Below are 15633 nucleotides of genomic sequence, written 5' to 3' on the forward strand. Positions count from 1 at the left end.
TGCCCTGGTGAATCTCTGTTAGGGCTCAGCTGGGTCCTCAGAGCCTGGGGAGGGGAGCTAAGAGGAGCTGAGCAGCACCAGGAACCCTGGGAGAATGCAGAGGATCTCTCCCTCTTCCACCAAGACCCTGCAGGCTGGAGGTGATGAACACGGGGCCTCATGGTCTGCTCCGAGGCTCGGGGTGCCACAGGCAGCCTGCAGCTGGTGAGGCGAGCACAGGAGGGAGCAGCACAGTACACTCTGCTTGCTGGCTGGGGTAAACACTAACACCTGGGCTTACCCAACCTGGTGGACATCACTAGTGCTGGGATGTTTTTCCCTGCACCTCCCTGTCCCTGAGGGCACTAAGGTCACTTGGGTCTGAGCTGTGCCAGGACAGGTAGGAGCCCAGATGAGAGCACAGGCTGCAGCACAAACCCTGGTGCTGCCAGGCTGCTTGGGGGCGGGCAGGTCAGCCTCCCCAGCCAGCCTACTGCTCCTCAGTGGCAGCAGTCTCCTCCTGCTGCTGTGGGTTCACTCCTGCCACTGCCAAAGGATAAGGCTGGAGGGGGCCAGGCTTTACCAACCACTGCAGCAGGGAAACACTGCTGCCCGCTTGACCTGGGTGATAGTGGGGGTGCTGCTAGGGGACTTCCTTACCTTTGTGTCTTGTGGGCTGGGGAATTCGCTGCCAGGGCACAAGAGCCTTGGCCAAGCCTGAAGCTGCCCTGGCCTCACCCAGCAGTCCAGTCTCCTGCTGTTCCTGGGAGAGAACCAGGACCCGTCCAGTGCCAGAACCCCAGGGCAGGCTGGGGCAAGGGGCAGGTTAGTGCCGTTTATTAAACATCATGTAGTGAATCGCCACTAAAATGTCACAATGATTAAAATTCCCTTTTCCTGGGTGACGCGTGGGAGGCAGAGGAGGTGCCCAGAGCCCCTGGGGCAGCAGGGACCCTTCTGCCGCTGGCCCTGGACATGTGCTGCCCTGCTCAGGGCCCGCAGCCCCTGTTCCCGGTGTCAGGGATCCTCCTGGCCAGGACTGGCCACGGTGTTGCCATGACTTGCTGCGGCAGGCAGGTTCCTCACCTCCGCGATCAGGCGCTTGACGCCCACCAGCCACTGGCTCACCTCATTCACATGGTCCACCATGAGCGAGCGGTGGATCTCGTCAGCGGCATCCCAGTGCTGTTGCTGCAGCTCTGCCAAGAACAGGGAACCCGTCAAGGGTGGGGGGGTCAGTGTTCTGGAGGCACCCCCCGCCCCCAGGCCTGCCAATGGCCCAGATGCAGCCCCCCCCCATTGCCCCCCACCTTGCACCAGGAGGCTCATCCTCTTCCTCACTGGGGCCGACAGCTTCCCCTGAGCCCACGCATCCCCCAGCACTGTCAGCCGCCGCCGAATGTCCTCACACACTTGTTTCTGGAAGCAGAAGTGAGCTGCGGGGGGGGGGGGGGGGGGGGGGGCTTGCCCCCCACCAGCTCTGCGAGTCCCCGGGGCAGGGGTGGCTCTCCTCTCTGACAGCCAGCCTGGGAGCAGGCCCCTGCTGCCCCCCGCAGCGTGGGGCAGAGGTGGAGGAAGCTGCCTGGGCCTCACCTGCACAGTGGGGCGGCAGGCATCAAGGGCCTCCTTCAGCGGGGCAAGGACCGCGTCAGCCTGCACGCCACACTCCCGCGGGCTCCGCTCCTCCAGGCACGCTGCAGTGCTTGGCCGCCTTCGCTCTGCCCAGGGGCCCGGGCTGATGGGCCCGAGGGGGGGTGGCCCCAGTGCTCGGGGGGGTGGCCCTGGGGAGCCAGTGGCGGCAGGAGGGGTACGGGCCGGGTCTGTGGGAGCACCTGTAGGGGAGAAGCACCAGCGCAGAGTCCCCTCAGCCTAGCACCTGGGCTGCCAGGTGCCAGACACTGCACCTTCACCCCCCTCCAGCAGGGGCCCCCTGCCCTCCCCCGCCTGCAGGGGGGGGGGGGGGCTGCCATTGCTGCGCCGGTGCTGCCCAACCTCTGCACCCCCACGGAGCTGGGGGAGCTACCCCCCGCGCCGCGGCCGAGCTGCAGTCCCCACCGGATCCGGGCAGGGGGAAGAGACCCGGACCCGCGGGGGGGGGGGGCAGAGACCCCCAGGGTGCCGCCAGCCCCCCGGGCCCCGGGAGCAGCCCCGGGTCGGGCCGGGGGTGAGGCGGGACGGGCCGGGGGCTTTGCGGGTGCTGACCTGGAGGGGTTCCCGCGGGTGGAGGGGGGGCCCGGCGGGTCAGCGAGCTTCGCCCGAGCCCCCCAGCCTGCGCCTGCAGCCCGTAAGAGAACTGGGGGGGGTCGTTCCAGCCACGTTCCTGGTTCCCTGCGGCAGCAAACGGCGCGGTGAGACCCTGCGGAGCAGCGGGGCGGCCCCCCCGCGGACACGGGGCACCCGGGGCCCGGCACCCGGGATGGGGCTCCTGCTCCTCCGCCACTGCCTGCCCGGGGCTCCCCACACCCACACACGGCCCCCCCGGCTCTCCCGCTCCAAACCCCCGCATCCCCCCCCGGGGCTCCCCGCGCCGGGACCCCGCTTCCCCCACCCCCCCGGGGCCCCCCAACTCCCCGCCGGACCGGAAGTTTGCCCCCACCCTACCCGCACCTCCTCACCCGGCTTCACGTAGAGCTCCGCCATCCCGCCACGTCACGCCCCGCCCCCGCCCCTTCCGGCCGGCGGGGCGGGGCGGGGGGGGGGGGGGAGAGCGGGGGGAAGGGGCGGGGCTTCCCGCGCCCCCGCCCCGCCGCGGAGCCCGGGGGCGGAGCGGGAGGCGGGGCGTCCCCGGGCCCCGCCCCCGGCCCCGCCCCTACGGCGTGTGGAGGAGCGCGCGCCGGAGGCGAGCGGCCGCCAGGAGGGGGCGGAGCCCTGGCCTGCGCGCGCCGGGCCCCGCCCCCCCGCCGCCCGCCTTGCTCGCCCCGCTGGCCCCGCACGCCCCGCCCCCCGCGGGCGCCAGCCCAGCTCGGCCCCGCCCCGCCGCGCCCTTCGCCTTCGGCCCCGGCACGGCGGCCGCCAGGCACTTCTGGTACTGCACCTGCGGGGACAAGGCGGGCGGGGAGCGGCCACGGCGTGGGCGAACCGCGTGGCAAACACCGTGGGGCCCCAGGGTCAGTGCCGCGGCGGTGGGTCCGGGCACAGCCCCGTGGGTCAGCTCCCTGCTGCCGCCGCCCTGTCCCCCAGCCCGCGGCTCTTCCAGTGGGGGTCCCCGGAGGGCTGGGGAGCCGCAGGGGTCAGGGGACGCCCCACTCCCACTCACCACGCAGGCGGCCTGTGCTGCCTCCGAGATGGCGCCGGCGTCGGGCTCGCACCAGAAGGCCGTGCACTGGAAGCGCCGCCCCGCGTCCACGATGAGTGCGAAGGTGTGGGCGTCCCGGCCCACGCCCAGGAAGGTCACATAGCGCACCTGGCACTCCCAGATGGGTGCCGCATTCTCGTCCTCCTGCGGGGACCTCCATGGGCCCATCCACCCCTGACCGCACCCCAGGCAGCCCCGCCACCCCCCCCCCCCCCCCCGGTTTGCTCTGCCAGGAGGCCGGGCCCCCCCCAGGGGGTTTGCCTGCCCCACTCCTGTGGCAGCAGGGTGCCTGCCTTGGCCGGAGCCCCCCCGTGCCCCTCCCCACCTGCACAGGGTGCGCCCTCATAGCCGTGTCAGACACGTGGATGAGGGCGGGTGTCCAGCACTCCCGCCCGGGTCCCTTCGTCAGCTTCTCAATTGCCTCGTTCAGCACATCCATCCCTGGGGAGCAGAGGACCCCATCCGATCGGCCCGCGCCCCAGCCCGCGGGCAGGGTTCAGGCAGGGTGCTGCCAGCCGGCCCCACAGGCAGGGACTGCCCTGCACTGGGACACAGCTGCTCAGCCACCCCGCGGCAGGGGGGTCTTGGGCGTCCCGCAGCCGCAGTGGGGCCAGCAGTGCTTACCCATGGCCCTGGGCACGGGCAGGCTGCCAATGTACAGCGCCTCGTAGGTCTGCACCGACTGCCTCACCGCTTCCAGGATATCCACTGCCAGGACAGCAGAGGTGGGGGGAGACCCTCCGTGTGACACATTCTGTCCCCAAGGATGCTGGGGACACAGCCAGGCAGGCCAAAGGGCTCTGTCGGCTGGGCATCCTGCCACCCAGGGGCAAACTGTGGGCGGGGGGAACAGCCAGCAGCGCTGGGGGGACGGTACCTTGCAGTGGCAGGTCCTCGGTGGAGACAGGCTCCAGCGTGGCACTGTGCGGCAGCCTGCTGCTTGTTATGGCTCGCTCGGCCATGATCTGCAAGAGACAGGGCTCCCGGTGCCCACCCTCATCCCCAAGACCCCTGGGCAATGCCCACACCCGCCGGGGCCCCTGACTCCCACCTTGGAGCACATCTCATGCAGGGCCTTGGCAATTCCCTTGGCGGGCACGTTGCAGTGGAAGACGTGACACTTGAGGACACAGGTGTCCTTGTCACTGGCTACAAAGGCGAAGTCTCTGTGAGGCCATGAGCAAGACAGTGAGACCTCAGCAGATGCAGCTTCCCCCCACCCTGCCCCGCTGTTCCCCAGCCCTGCGACCTCTTACCTGTCCCTGCAGCCGTGGTGGCAGCCAGGCAGGGAGGAGAGGGGACATGTTATTGCTGGGGTGCCTTCCCCCTCTCAGTAGGCAGAGCCCCCCCCCAGCCCCTGGCTCTGCCCCGGCCCCTGGCACCTGCCATTGTTGCAGCCAACGCCCCAGACACGGATGTTGAGGATGGGCTGGCGGTGGATGAGACTGTGGTCGAGAGGGTCCATGAGGCTCATGGTGTCCTTCTTCAGGATCATCACCAGGTCCTGGCCCTGCAGAGGGTTAGTGGCTCCCTCATCCTGGCAGATGGCCTGGGCACAGCCAGCACCCAGCCCACACGTAGGGACACTCCCACACCCCCAGCCTCCTCAGCCCCAAGTGTGGGGACAGCCCTGTCTGCCCCCACAGCCCTCCCCAGGTACCATTTCTGTGTGTGGGGACAGCCCACCCAGGCCCCCCCTGGCAACTGTCCCCAAGGAACAGCCCTGTCAGACCCCATGCTTGAGACCACTGCATGGATGCCCTATCTGGAGAGAGTTGGCTCCGTCACTAGCACTGGTCCCTGCCCTGCCAGGCACAGTCCCTGTCAGTGGGGACAGTCAGCCTCAGCAGCAGTGGCCCCGGTGTGGGACCCTGCCTGGCAGCACCATCCCAGGCTCTCACCTGGCCCCCGTTCTCCACAGAGCCCTGGCCCTTGCTGTTGGAGAGCTGCTGGATGCAGTTGTTGACGGCAATGCTGCTCTTGCCAGGTGCCAAGTCCTCCTCAGGAATCTCCACCCAGCCCAGCGAGCGCACAGCAAAGCACTGAGCAAAGACACATGGGCCTTCAGTGCCTGGCCAGCACAGCCACCCCTGTCCTGTGCCCCTCCCCGTTCTGGCATGGCCACCCTTGCTCTTGCTCCCATCCCTGTCCCTGCCAGCCTCATCCTCTGCCAGCCCCAGCCCACAATGCTGCAGTGAAAGCCCTGCGCGCAGTACCTTGGAGCCAGGCTCTGTGCTCTGCTGCTGGAAGTCATCTTCGTGCCAGGGTAGTGAGGCCCTGCAGAGGTACAAGGCAATGAGGGATGGCTCCCACTTAGGCAGCATGGACCTGGGGCACCCAGGGAAGCGCCAGGATGCCCTGACACTGGCAGACCCCTGTGCCACCAGCGGGGAAGCATCCCACAGAGGACCAGTGTGATCCTGCTGGCTCCAACATGTGGTGCTGTTCTGGTGGGGGAGCACTGGGGCCCAGTACCCAGTAGTGGTGAAGGGTCAGTTGTGCCCCACAAGCCAGCAGAGCACATGGGCAGCCCTACCTCCGGGACAGTGAAGCCATGGGGCTGGGAATGGGCCTGTCCTTTGCTGAGTGCTTCGCCACAGGGGCCTGGCAGCCCTGAGAAAGAAGAAAGGGGTGTGGGCAGCAAGAGAGGCTGTCAGGAAGCACCAGGTAGGACCCCTCCCTCTCAGGACAGCATTGTCGCCTCAGCTTGTGGGCATTCCATGTAGCCAGGATGAGGCCAACATAGGGTCTGCTGGAGTCTTTCAAAGGATTTAATCCTGGCCAGGAATGGGCTGAGCAGGAGTCTGGGGGTCACCGAGACAGGCCTGGTCCAAGGGGAGGCTGGACCAGCAATGTCCAGAGGACCCTTCAGCAGGCTCCTGCCAGGGGATGGAATCCAACAGCAGCCCTCCCCTCCCTGTCCACAGCCCATACCATTCCTGGGAGTCTCTCCTCTCCATCAAACTCCGGGTGCCCTCCTGGGCTGGTGGTGCATGCGGGGTGCTGCCACTGCGTTGTGCCAGTTGGCACATGCCAGTAGTAGGTGCCCAGAGAGTCACGGATTTTCCTCCAGCCTGGGGGGAGGTCGGGGTCTGTTTCCAGGCTGTGATCACTCCAGAGGTTGTCTGTGCAGAGGGAGAGTGTGTGGGATGGGGCAGGGGAAGGTCCCCCAGCTGCAGGGCACCCTGAGAAGTGAGCAGCTTCACCCAGTAGTGAAAGGGTCCTGCAGTGTCCTCTGGGTGCGCAGCTGGGCACATGGCCCAGGAAAGAAGCATGTCGAGGGCAGGCTTGGTGAGGTGCCAGAGGACCTGCAGTAGTGGCAGACCCCAGGCAAGCAACCAGTGCAGGCAGCTGCCTGACTGGTGCCTGGAGGGATGGGGTGACCCTGACAGGGGCACAGAGTACAGGCAGCCTGAGCCTGCCAAGGAAGGCACCCTACAGGGGTGCCCAGGCAGAGCCCAGGGATGCCAGCCCAGAGCTCCCCCTGCCAGCATGTGGTCCCAAGCCCTCTGCCCACACCCCAGAATGCCAGAGACCAGTTTCTTCCCAGCTTGGCCAGGGAAAGGGGGTTTGGGTACAGACCCCTGGAGCCTAGGAGGAAGAAAGCACCCTTGGAGGGTTGCAGCTAGGAAAGGGGGATTAACCGCCTCCTCCTTGCACCCCAAGCCCTGGGGAGGTCACGGAAATGAGCCCGTGGTGCAGCACAGCAGGAATCTTTGCTCCTCGGAATGCGGCCCAAAATCCGCAGGGCTCGGCACACCCTTCTTGGCTGCTCATCCCGCGGAGCTGCGCTGCCGGGGAGCCGGGCGCTGTGCGGTGGTCCGCCACTCCGCCTCCCACGTCCCGCGGGGCCCCCGACTCGCGAAAGGGTGGGTACAGGGCTGTTCGGGTGCCCCCCGCGACCTTGGGAGGGGCGGGGAGACGGCGCGGGGCCGCCCCCAGCGCAGGCGGCCGCGGGCCCCGCTCAGCACCGCGGACAGCGCCGGGGCGCGGCCGCCGCTCCGGCCCGCGGGGCCCGGCCCCGCACCCCCCCGCACCCCGGCCCCGCACCCCCCCGCACCCCCCCCGCATCCCCCCCTCACATCGGCACCGCACCCCGGCACCGCACCCCGGCCCCGCACCCCCCCGCACCCCGGCCCCGCACCCCCCCCTCACATCGGCACCGCACCCCGGCACCGCACCCCCCCGCACCCCCCCGCATCCCCCCCCTCACATCGGCACCGCACCCCGGCACCGCACCCCGGCCCCGCACCCCGGCCCCGCACCCCCCCCTCACATCGGCACCGCACCCCGGCACCGCACCCCCCCGCACCCCCCCGCACCCCCCCGCATCCCCCCCCTCACATCGGCACCGCACCCCGGCACCGCACCCCGGCACCGCACCCCGGCACCGCACCCCGGCCCCGCACCCCCCCGCACCCCCCCGCATCCCCCCCCTCACATCGGCACCGCACCCCGGCACCGCGCCCCCCCGCATCCCGGCCCCGGCACCGCCCCCCGGCACCGCACCCCCCACCCCCTCCGCACCTCCCCCACATCCTGGCACCGGCACCGCACCCCGGCACGGCTCCCCCCCCTCCCCCTGCACCCCCTCCATACCCTGGCACCGGCACCGCACCCCGGCACCGCACCCCGCTCTCGGCCCTGCACCACCCCGGCACCCCCCGCACGGCACCCCAACACCGGCACCGCACCCCCCCACACCCCGGCCTGCAGCCCAGGCACCCCGGCGCGGCTGACCGTCGCAGTTGACGAGGACGATGGCCAGCATGTAGTCCTTGCCCAGCATGGCCCCGGCGCGGCCCCCCCGGCCCGCACCCCGCGGCAGCCGCGGCGAGAGGGGCGGGGCGGGGCGGGGGAGATGCGGGGGGGGCTGCCCGGGCGCGGGAGGGACCGGGGCGGGAGGCGGGGAAGCGAGCCGGAGCTTTGGGGAGCAGAACGAGGCGTCCCGGAGGTGTCCGGGAAGGGGAGGGAGGGTTTGGCTGTCCGGCGGCGTCAGGGGAGTCTGGAGGGGCCGTCATGTCCTTCGGGTGTTTGAGTGCAGAAAATGGAAGCACGGGAGTGAGGAAGGCACATTTGCAGGCAGGAAAGGAAGTTTCCGAGTGCGGAACGTGTCCAGGTCAGCCCCTTGTGCCCTTAGGTTTGTCCCCTTCCCCTCCACACACCCTTAGTTTCCTTCACTCCCCCTCCCAGCCCCACAGATCACCTTTATTCCTCTCCATCCACACTTATTCTATGTTCATTCTCTTCCACGCATGCTCAGATCCTCCCATTTGCCCCCACCTGTGATCCAACCTCCTTCAGTCAGTACTGAAGACACTCAAGTGTGCATGCTGGTCACCTTCCCCTTCTCACCAGCAGCTGAGCGCTTTGCATCTCCAGCTTGAGAATTCTGTTTCCCATGCTACCCTGAGTTGACTATCCTGGTTGATGCTCAGTACCTGGGAACAGCAGCTCTGGAGACATTTGTTGTACACCTCAGTTCCCCCATGTGCTGCTAGGGACAAAGTCCTTCCAAGCCACAGGTGCCTGAATCATATTCCAAGACAGTTTGCTATCTATGGCATGTTTGGACAGTCCATCATGGCCTCTTAACCTTTCCTTCTTCAGAGCCAGAAGCTAGTAGTTCTGGATGTAGCCTGTGTCCTTGAGAGCCTCCCATGCCACCTCACCTGCTCTGCTTCTTCCCACACACAGTTGTCCACAGAGCTTGCAGTTTTTGGCAGTGCAAAATTAATCTTCCGTGCCTGATCCCTTGCTTTCAGCAAGGCACTGCCTCTTTGCTTGGCCTCACTCATGCGCTCTGTGGGCTAACATGCCCTTAATTTTGTGAGGCACCCTTCCCTTCAACCCGCATTTTAACCTTGCTCACATCTGCTGGCCTAAGAAAGGCACCAGCTGCATAAACCAGTTTTGTAGTTATACACAATCATTTCTGTATCTTCTGTTGTAATCTGCTTTTTTTGGCTACAAGCTATTTATTCTGCATCTGTTCAAATCTAGTGGGATTTCTGAGACCCCATTTAAGCACTGTGTCCCTGGGACATGTCTTCCCTAACCCTAACCCTAACCCTAACCCTAACCCTAACCCTAACCCTAACCCTAACCCTAACCCAACCCAACCCAACCCAACAATATCAAGCTGGGGATGATGGCTCCCTGCATTTAGACGTGTCTCAGGCAATGGAAGTCAGATGGGGTCGTGGACCTTGCCTTGACCCCTGTTTTGCCCAGCTCAAGTGATACTTTTTGCAGTGCTCAGGAGTGAGCTTGCCCTGATCAGGAACAAGCTTATGGTGACTTGTAACACCATGGTACCCTCTGCTGGACATGTCTCCTTGTCCTCAGTTCAATATGCATTTCACTTCCAAAAACCAATCTTGGCTGATCAGATGGGAGGCAGCAACCAACCGTGGCACAAAATGTTCCCACTCCCTTTCCTGCTCAGTATATCCCACAGTGTGTCAACAATCTCTCCTGTCCATGTCATGAAGCTTAAGGTGAGATGTAGAGGGAGGAGAATTTGGGGATGGCACAGAGCAAAACCTAGGGACTGTATGAACCTATATACAAGTTCTTTAGGGCAGTAGGCGTAGGAAGGGGAAAGGGAAGGATCAGGGAAGGAACAAGCATGGGAAAACAGAAAGAAAAGGGAGGAGAGGGCTCAGTGGTATGCTTGTCTGCCTGAGCACCCTGTTTCATCACTGCAGTCTGTCCTATATTCTTATTAAATCACATTACTTCGGTGCAACCGTGCTCCCCCTTCCAAGCTTGTGTTTTTGACCAGCTGATGAACCTCAGACTGAACCAGCTGCACCAGGAGATCCTGATGCCCAGTATGGCAAAGCCATGTAGGGTCCAAGAGACCTGAGTGTCTGGGTGCTGGCCTCAGAGTCCCATGCTCAGAGTCTGTAAGTCTTCACACACATGTGCCCAGGCGTTTGGCCTTTTCCCAGGCAGACCAGCCAGTGCACAGGACAGCCAAAAAGACGCTGGGCCAGGTTTCCCCAGTTGTTCCTCTTCAAAACCAGTGATAGGCCTGTCCCGATCCGGTATCGGGGAGGGTTCTTAAAAGATCCCAAGAGTGAGATTAAGACACAAACGAGGTCAGATGCCGGATAACCTTGTGAACTTTATTAAACAAGCCACTGATAAGAGCGATAGGACAGGGAGAAAAGGAGAGGAAAGTCAGAATCCCTAAGCTAGAAAGCGGTAGAGATGTGGCAAGATTAATCACCACCACCACGAGCCCGTGATGTCCCGTTGACTCAGTCTCGGTGCAATCGATGATGGTCCAAGCTCCAAGCTCCGCCAAAGTCCACAAGAGAGATGTTTTGGGAGCCCGCACATGCACACACACGCACGCGCACACAGCAACACACTGCACTCACCAACACACATGTACGCAACGACAGCACACAACAACTCGCAACGATGCACACGCACACCCCAACAAGTACAGAGTACACAGTCCTTTTATCACCTCAGTCCCCAGGATTTCCCGGAAAAGTCCACCCATTTCCACGGAGCTCATTGTAACATGTGCCGCCCCGTGGACCTCCATGCGCGCATGCCCAGGAGTTCGTGGTGGTCTCGCTGGTGAGGGTTGGCCCACGGTGCCTTCAGCCTCCGCACATCTTCCTCGCCTCGATTTCCTCCCGACCCGGCTCGCGCGCAGGTGCAGTCTGGCTGGCACTGCCAGGGACGTTGTTATTTGCTCTTCGGGCAGACGCCGTGGTTTCTTCGGGGACTACCCGTCTCCTTCAAGGCGTACTCTGTCGCATCAGCAGGATGCGGGGGCCAGGAAGTGGTAGTGGTGCAGCAGCGATGTTGAGAAAAAGTCCTGCACAGTCTCCTACAAGGCCATGCCCTGGTTCCTACTATTCACCAGGCTTATCTACGGCTAAGGTAAAACCCATTTAACCGTGGCTTAAATTGATGGTCTTCTGCCTGAGTTGTTTGCTGTGTGCTGTGTCCTGCTTTTTTAAATGACTGTGGGTAAGCCTACAATTAAGGATTTTAGAGGTCTGTGGCACACTACTTTAATGTCTGGAGTGGACTGAAGAGTGTGAGGGCAAGGGTATGATCCTCTGGCTAATAAGAAACCCATTTCTAACCTCAGACAAAAAAAAAGGCAAGTCCTTACAATTGGAAAAGTGTGGTTTTGGATGTCAGTGTAGTGGAAAAGAGGGCTGCTGTCTCAGGAATCCCAGTAAGCCTGTGAACTGGGGCATTGCGCAGCTTATGTACCTCCTTGGGAATACAGCAAATGAGGCCAAATGATCAGGATAGCCTTTCCATCAACTTGGAGGTAAATAATATCTGTAGATGCTTTATCTTTCATTGCTAATAATTTTAATGTCTTGATGAATTTTTTTTTTTTTTTCAGCAATTTGGGTGCTTCCCTGTATACAAATCTCACAGGGCTGAGATTTGGCTAGATGTTTCCAGCTGCATGAAGACCCACATGTACAAGGTGGGGACGTGGAGGTGATGGAGGGGTGTGTCCATGGTTTTGTGCCCACATGGCACGGTGCACCCCAGGGTCAGCCTCGCAACCAGCTTTTCACAACACTCACTTCTCACAGGCCACCAAGCCAAATTAGCCTGGCTTGGTGGTGGGATTCACTGCACTGGCTGCAGCCCTTCATCAACCCCAGCAGTTGTGCTGTGCCTGGAGCTGAGCTGGGGTGGCGTGGAGAGGGGATTGATCTGCCCCTGCTTCTTCTGGGCATCATCTAAGCATGCCTCTGGTCTTGCAAGTGGGAATCTGAAGCAGGACTCGTTCTACTGGAGTTTTGCCTAATCTCAGCTCTTCAAAGACCAGACTCTTCACCGATCCCTTTATTTCCATTTTCTCTCTGGAGAGCTGGTTTACAGAGCAGGCGTTACTTACCTACACTAACATTGTTTTTTCTGTCTTCAGGCAATGCTGTGTGGCTCTGGGGCTGACAAACGCTGAATGCCAGCTGCCTGGGAGAGCTTGGGAAAGTTTTTCCTTGGTTCATAGAGGATAGTATAAGGAAAGCCCTCATACTCCTCAGGGAAAGGTATGAGACAACTAGTAATTCTAAAGTGCTGATAATTTTCTGGTTTGGGATTGGGTTTGGTTTGATTTGTGCTTGAAGAAGAAATAGTGTGACAGGTGTCTTTTTTTTCTGGCCTGAATAATGAAATCCTGGAGAAGGGGCCTGGTTTGAGCCTGGTCAGCAGCCAAACACCACACAGCCGCTCACCCACCCTCCCTTGCCTGGGAAGAGGGGAGGGAATTGAAGGACTAAAGGGAGACTAACAGGTTGAGATCAAAACAGTTTAATAATGGTAATAAAATAAAACAATAACAATAATAGAAAGTATAAACGGGCAATGCACAATGCAATTACTCACCACCTACTGACCAATACCCAGCCCATTCCCAGCTCGTGATCCCAAAATCTCAAGGTTCCCCAATCGCAATCCTGGAAGTGAGAGAGAGAAGCCCTTCCCAGCCACCCTTCCTTTATACACTGAGCATGAAGTTCCATGATATGGAATATTCCACTGGACAATTTGGGTCTGTGCTCTGGCTTTACTCCCTCCCCGCTTCTTGTGTACCTGCGCACGGGCAGGACATGGGAGATGGAGAGTCCTTGAAATCTCAGCAACAGTTGAGAACATCGGTGTGTTATCAGAATTCTTCTCATACCAAACTCCACACTGAATCCAAAACACAGCACTATTCTAGCTACTAAGAAGAAACATTAACTCTCTTCCAGCCCAAACCAGGACAGGGGATCTCTCAGCACTTCTCTAAATGAGAGGTAGGAACAACCGTGGTCTTCCCTTGCTCTCAGTTGCTTCTTGCTGTTCAGATGGGGAGGGAAAAACACTTGTGCATACAGCACTTATTCCTTAAATATATAGAGCAGGCCACAGCTAAAGCTGATAGGAGCCCTCTCTAGCTTGTGAATCTGTCCCAGGATGTCTGCACAGCAGCTCTGCAGTGTGTGCTCCTCTTCAAGAGACAAGAGTTGGTTTTCCCTTTTAACTGCAGTCCCTTTTGATCCAGAGCCTGAGGTTATTACTGTCCCTTCATAGCACTGACCTCAGGGCAGATGGTTTATTTCTCCCAAGGGTGCAGGCAGTGTGACTGGCTGGCTAGCAGGGGCTTTCTGTTTACCCCCCATAAAGCCATTCTTCTGCTGTAGTAAAGCAGGAGTGAGTGTGCTCCCTGCTAGGCCCTTGGGTGGGAGCAAGCAATAGCAAAAATGGCTCTTGCAAACAGACTGATAATCAGAGGGAACAAGAAAAATCAAGCACTTGGCATTTTTTTTTGTGGGAAGTTTGTCATTGACATGATTTCTGCACTGTGTTTTCACTAATAAAGTGACACACAGTGAGACTTATTTAGTCTGCTTCTCTCTGCAAGGGATGGGTGCGTTCTCTTTTCCTGCTTGGGCTGTGGTCATTGCTCCTCAGTGGAGTGCTGGGTTCTCTCTGACACATGTAGCCAACCTGAGTCACCTTTGGCTGATGTCTCTTAGACACTGGAGAGCACAGGGTCTTGGCATCTCTGAGGGATGAGGTTCTCGGCAGAAGCCTGATGTTCTTAGTAGGAATAAAATCAACAGGTACTATCTTGTCTGTTGTCAGGGGGGTAACAGCCCTTGTGCTATGACAATGCAGTTTTATCAGACCTCAGAAATTACATTGCCACAGTCATTTTTGGAGTAGATGCCATGTGAAAGTCCCTGTCAATTGACTTCCCCTCCTAATAAATGAAATACAGCTGTTGTGGTGGCTGGGTTGATTCAGCCCTGCTGGCAGATGCCTGAGGCCTGATGAGCAAGGTTATCTGTGGATGGCCCTCACGTTCCTGGTAAAAGGCAAGAAAAGCATTTTTGGTTCATTACCAGATCCCATTGAAGATAAGAGGGAGAAGGTTTTTCTGCTCCTCCCCTTCTTGGTCCCATTCAGGGCACAAGGAACAAGGTGATGTGCTCCCAGCAGCATCTGACTGAAGGAAACTTGTGACCTTGTGGTGGGGGGAAGAATTACTGGAGCAGAGCAGATCTGTTCTCAGTATAGCCAGAATAAATGATGGGCCAGTTGTCAGGGAAAACGCATGCTGTAGCTGACTGTGCAACTCCTTAATGTTTTCCAGCAGGGGAATTGATACAGCTAGTTGTAAGGGGTCTGGCTGGGATGGAGTTAATTTTCTTCATTGCAGCTGGTACTGTGGTTTAGGTCTGTAACCTAAACAGTGTTGATAACACTGGGATGTTTTAGTTATAGCAGAACAGTGCTTGCACAGCGTCATGACCTTTTCTGGTCTTCACACCACCCCACCAGCCTGCAGCCTGGGGCTTCACAAGAAGTTAGGAGGGGACACTGCAAGACCTCACTACAAGAAAGACACTGAGGTTCTGGAACATGTCCAGTCAAGAGCAACAAAACTGGTGAAGGGTCTGGAGAACAAGTCTTATGAGGGGTAGCTAAGGGAACTGGGGTTGTTTAGTCTTGAGAAAAGGAGACTCAGGGGAGACCTTATTGCTCTCTACAGCTACCTGAAAGGATGTAGTAACAAGGTGGGTGTTGGTCTTTTTTCCCAAGTAGCAAGTGATAGGACAAGAGGAAATGGCCTCAAATTCTGCCAGGGAAAATTTAAATTGGATAGTAGGAAAAAATTCTTCACTTAAGGGGTTGTCAAAGCATTGGAACAGGCTGCCCAGGGAAGTGGCTGAGTCACCACCCCTGGAGGTATTTAAATGACCTGTAGACGTGGTGCTTAGGGACATGGTTTAGTGGTGGACTTGGCAGTGTTAGGCGAACAGTTGGACTTGATGGTCTTAAGGGTCTTTTACAATCTCAGTAATTCTATGATTCTATGACACAGACAGGACATCTGATCCCAGCTGAGCAAAGAGATATTCCATACCACATGACATCATGTTCAGCAATAAAAACTGGTGGAAGAAGAAGGAAGAGGAGGTGTTCACAGTTATGGTGTTCGTTTTTCCAATTCACTGTTAAGCATGATAGAGCCCTGCTTTCCTGTCAGTGGCTGAACACCTGCCTGCTGATGGGAAGGAATGAACAAATTCCTTATTTTGCTTTGCTTGCACATGCAGCTTTTTCTCTGTCTATCACACTATCTTGATTTTATCACATAAGTTATCACTCTTTTACCCTTCTGATTCTCTTCCTCTTCTCACTGGGGGAGTGATTGAGGTAGTGCTGAGCTGCCCACTGGGGTAAAAGCACAACACTTGTGCATTGGGCTTTGTAAATGGTTTTCAAAGGTGAAACAGGACAGCTTACTTCAGGTATTTCTGAAGATCTTATTGAATGGGTTTGGCATTCAGGAACAGAGGGTTTGG

At 59.7% G+C, this 15633-nt stretch overlaps 1 protein-coding gene across 2 annotated transcripts; it reads right to left on the reverse strand.

Moving 5' to 3' along the window:
• Positions 1-1700: 1700 nt before the first annotated feature.
• Positions 1701-8374, reverse strand: APBB3 (amyloid beta precursor protein binding family B member 3). 2 transcript variants are annotated; one of them, XM_042790094.1, is made up of 14 exons: positions 8015-8352; positions 6209-6399; positions 5811-5887; positions 5491-5551; positions 5176-5316; positions 4657-4784; positions 4531-4536; positions 4326-4440; positions 4152-4239; positions 3899-3982; positions 3600-3715; positions 3236-3418; positions 2182-2307; positions 1701-1811 (listed from the first exon to the last, which is right to left on the reverse strand). In XM_042790094.1, the coding sequence occupies exons 1-13, from the start codon at positions 8061-8063 to the stop codon at positions 2221-2223; spliced, it is 1326 nt and encodes a 441-aa protein (XP_042646028.1). In that variant the 5' UTR covers positions 8064-8352; the 3' UTR covers positions 1701-1811; positions 2182-2220. The 2 variants fall into 2 exon arrangements, 1 of the variants encoding a protein (XP_042646028.1); XR_006165086.1 differs by lacking the exon at positions 1701-1811 and adding an exon at positions 2587-3013 and having other exon boundaries at positions 2190-2307; positions 8015-8374.
• Positions 8375-15633: the final 7259 nt, after the last annotated feature.

The sequence above is a fragment of the Tyto alba genome, unplaced genomic scaffold (genome assembly GCF_018691265.1).
Source record: "Tyto alba isolate M040663 unplaced genomic scaffold, T.alba_DEE_v4.0 Super-Scaffold_17, whole genome shotgun sequence".
NCBI lineage: Eukaryota > Metazoa > Chordata > Aves > Strigiformes > Tytonidae > Tyto > Tyto alba.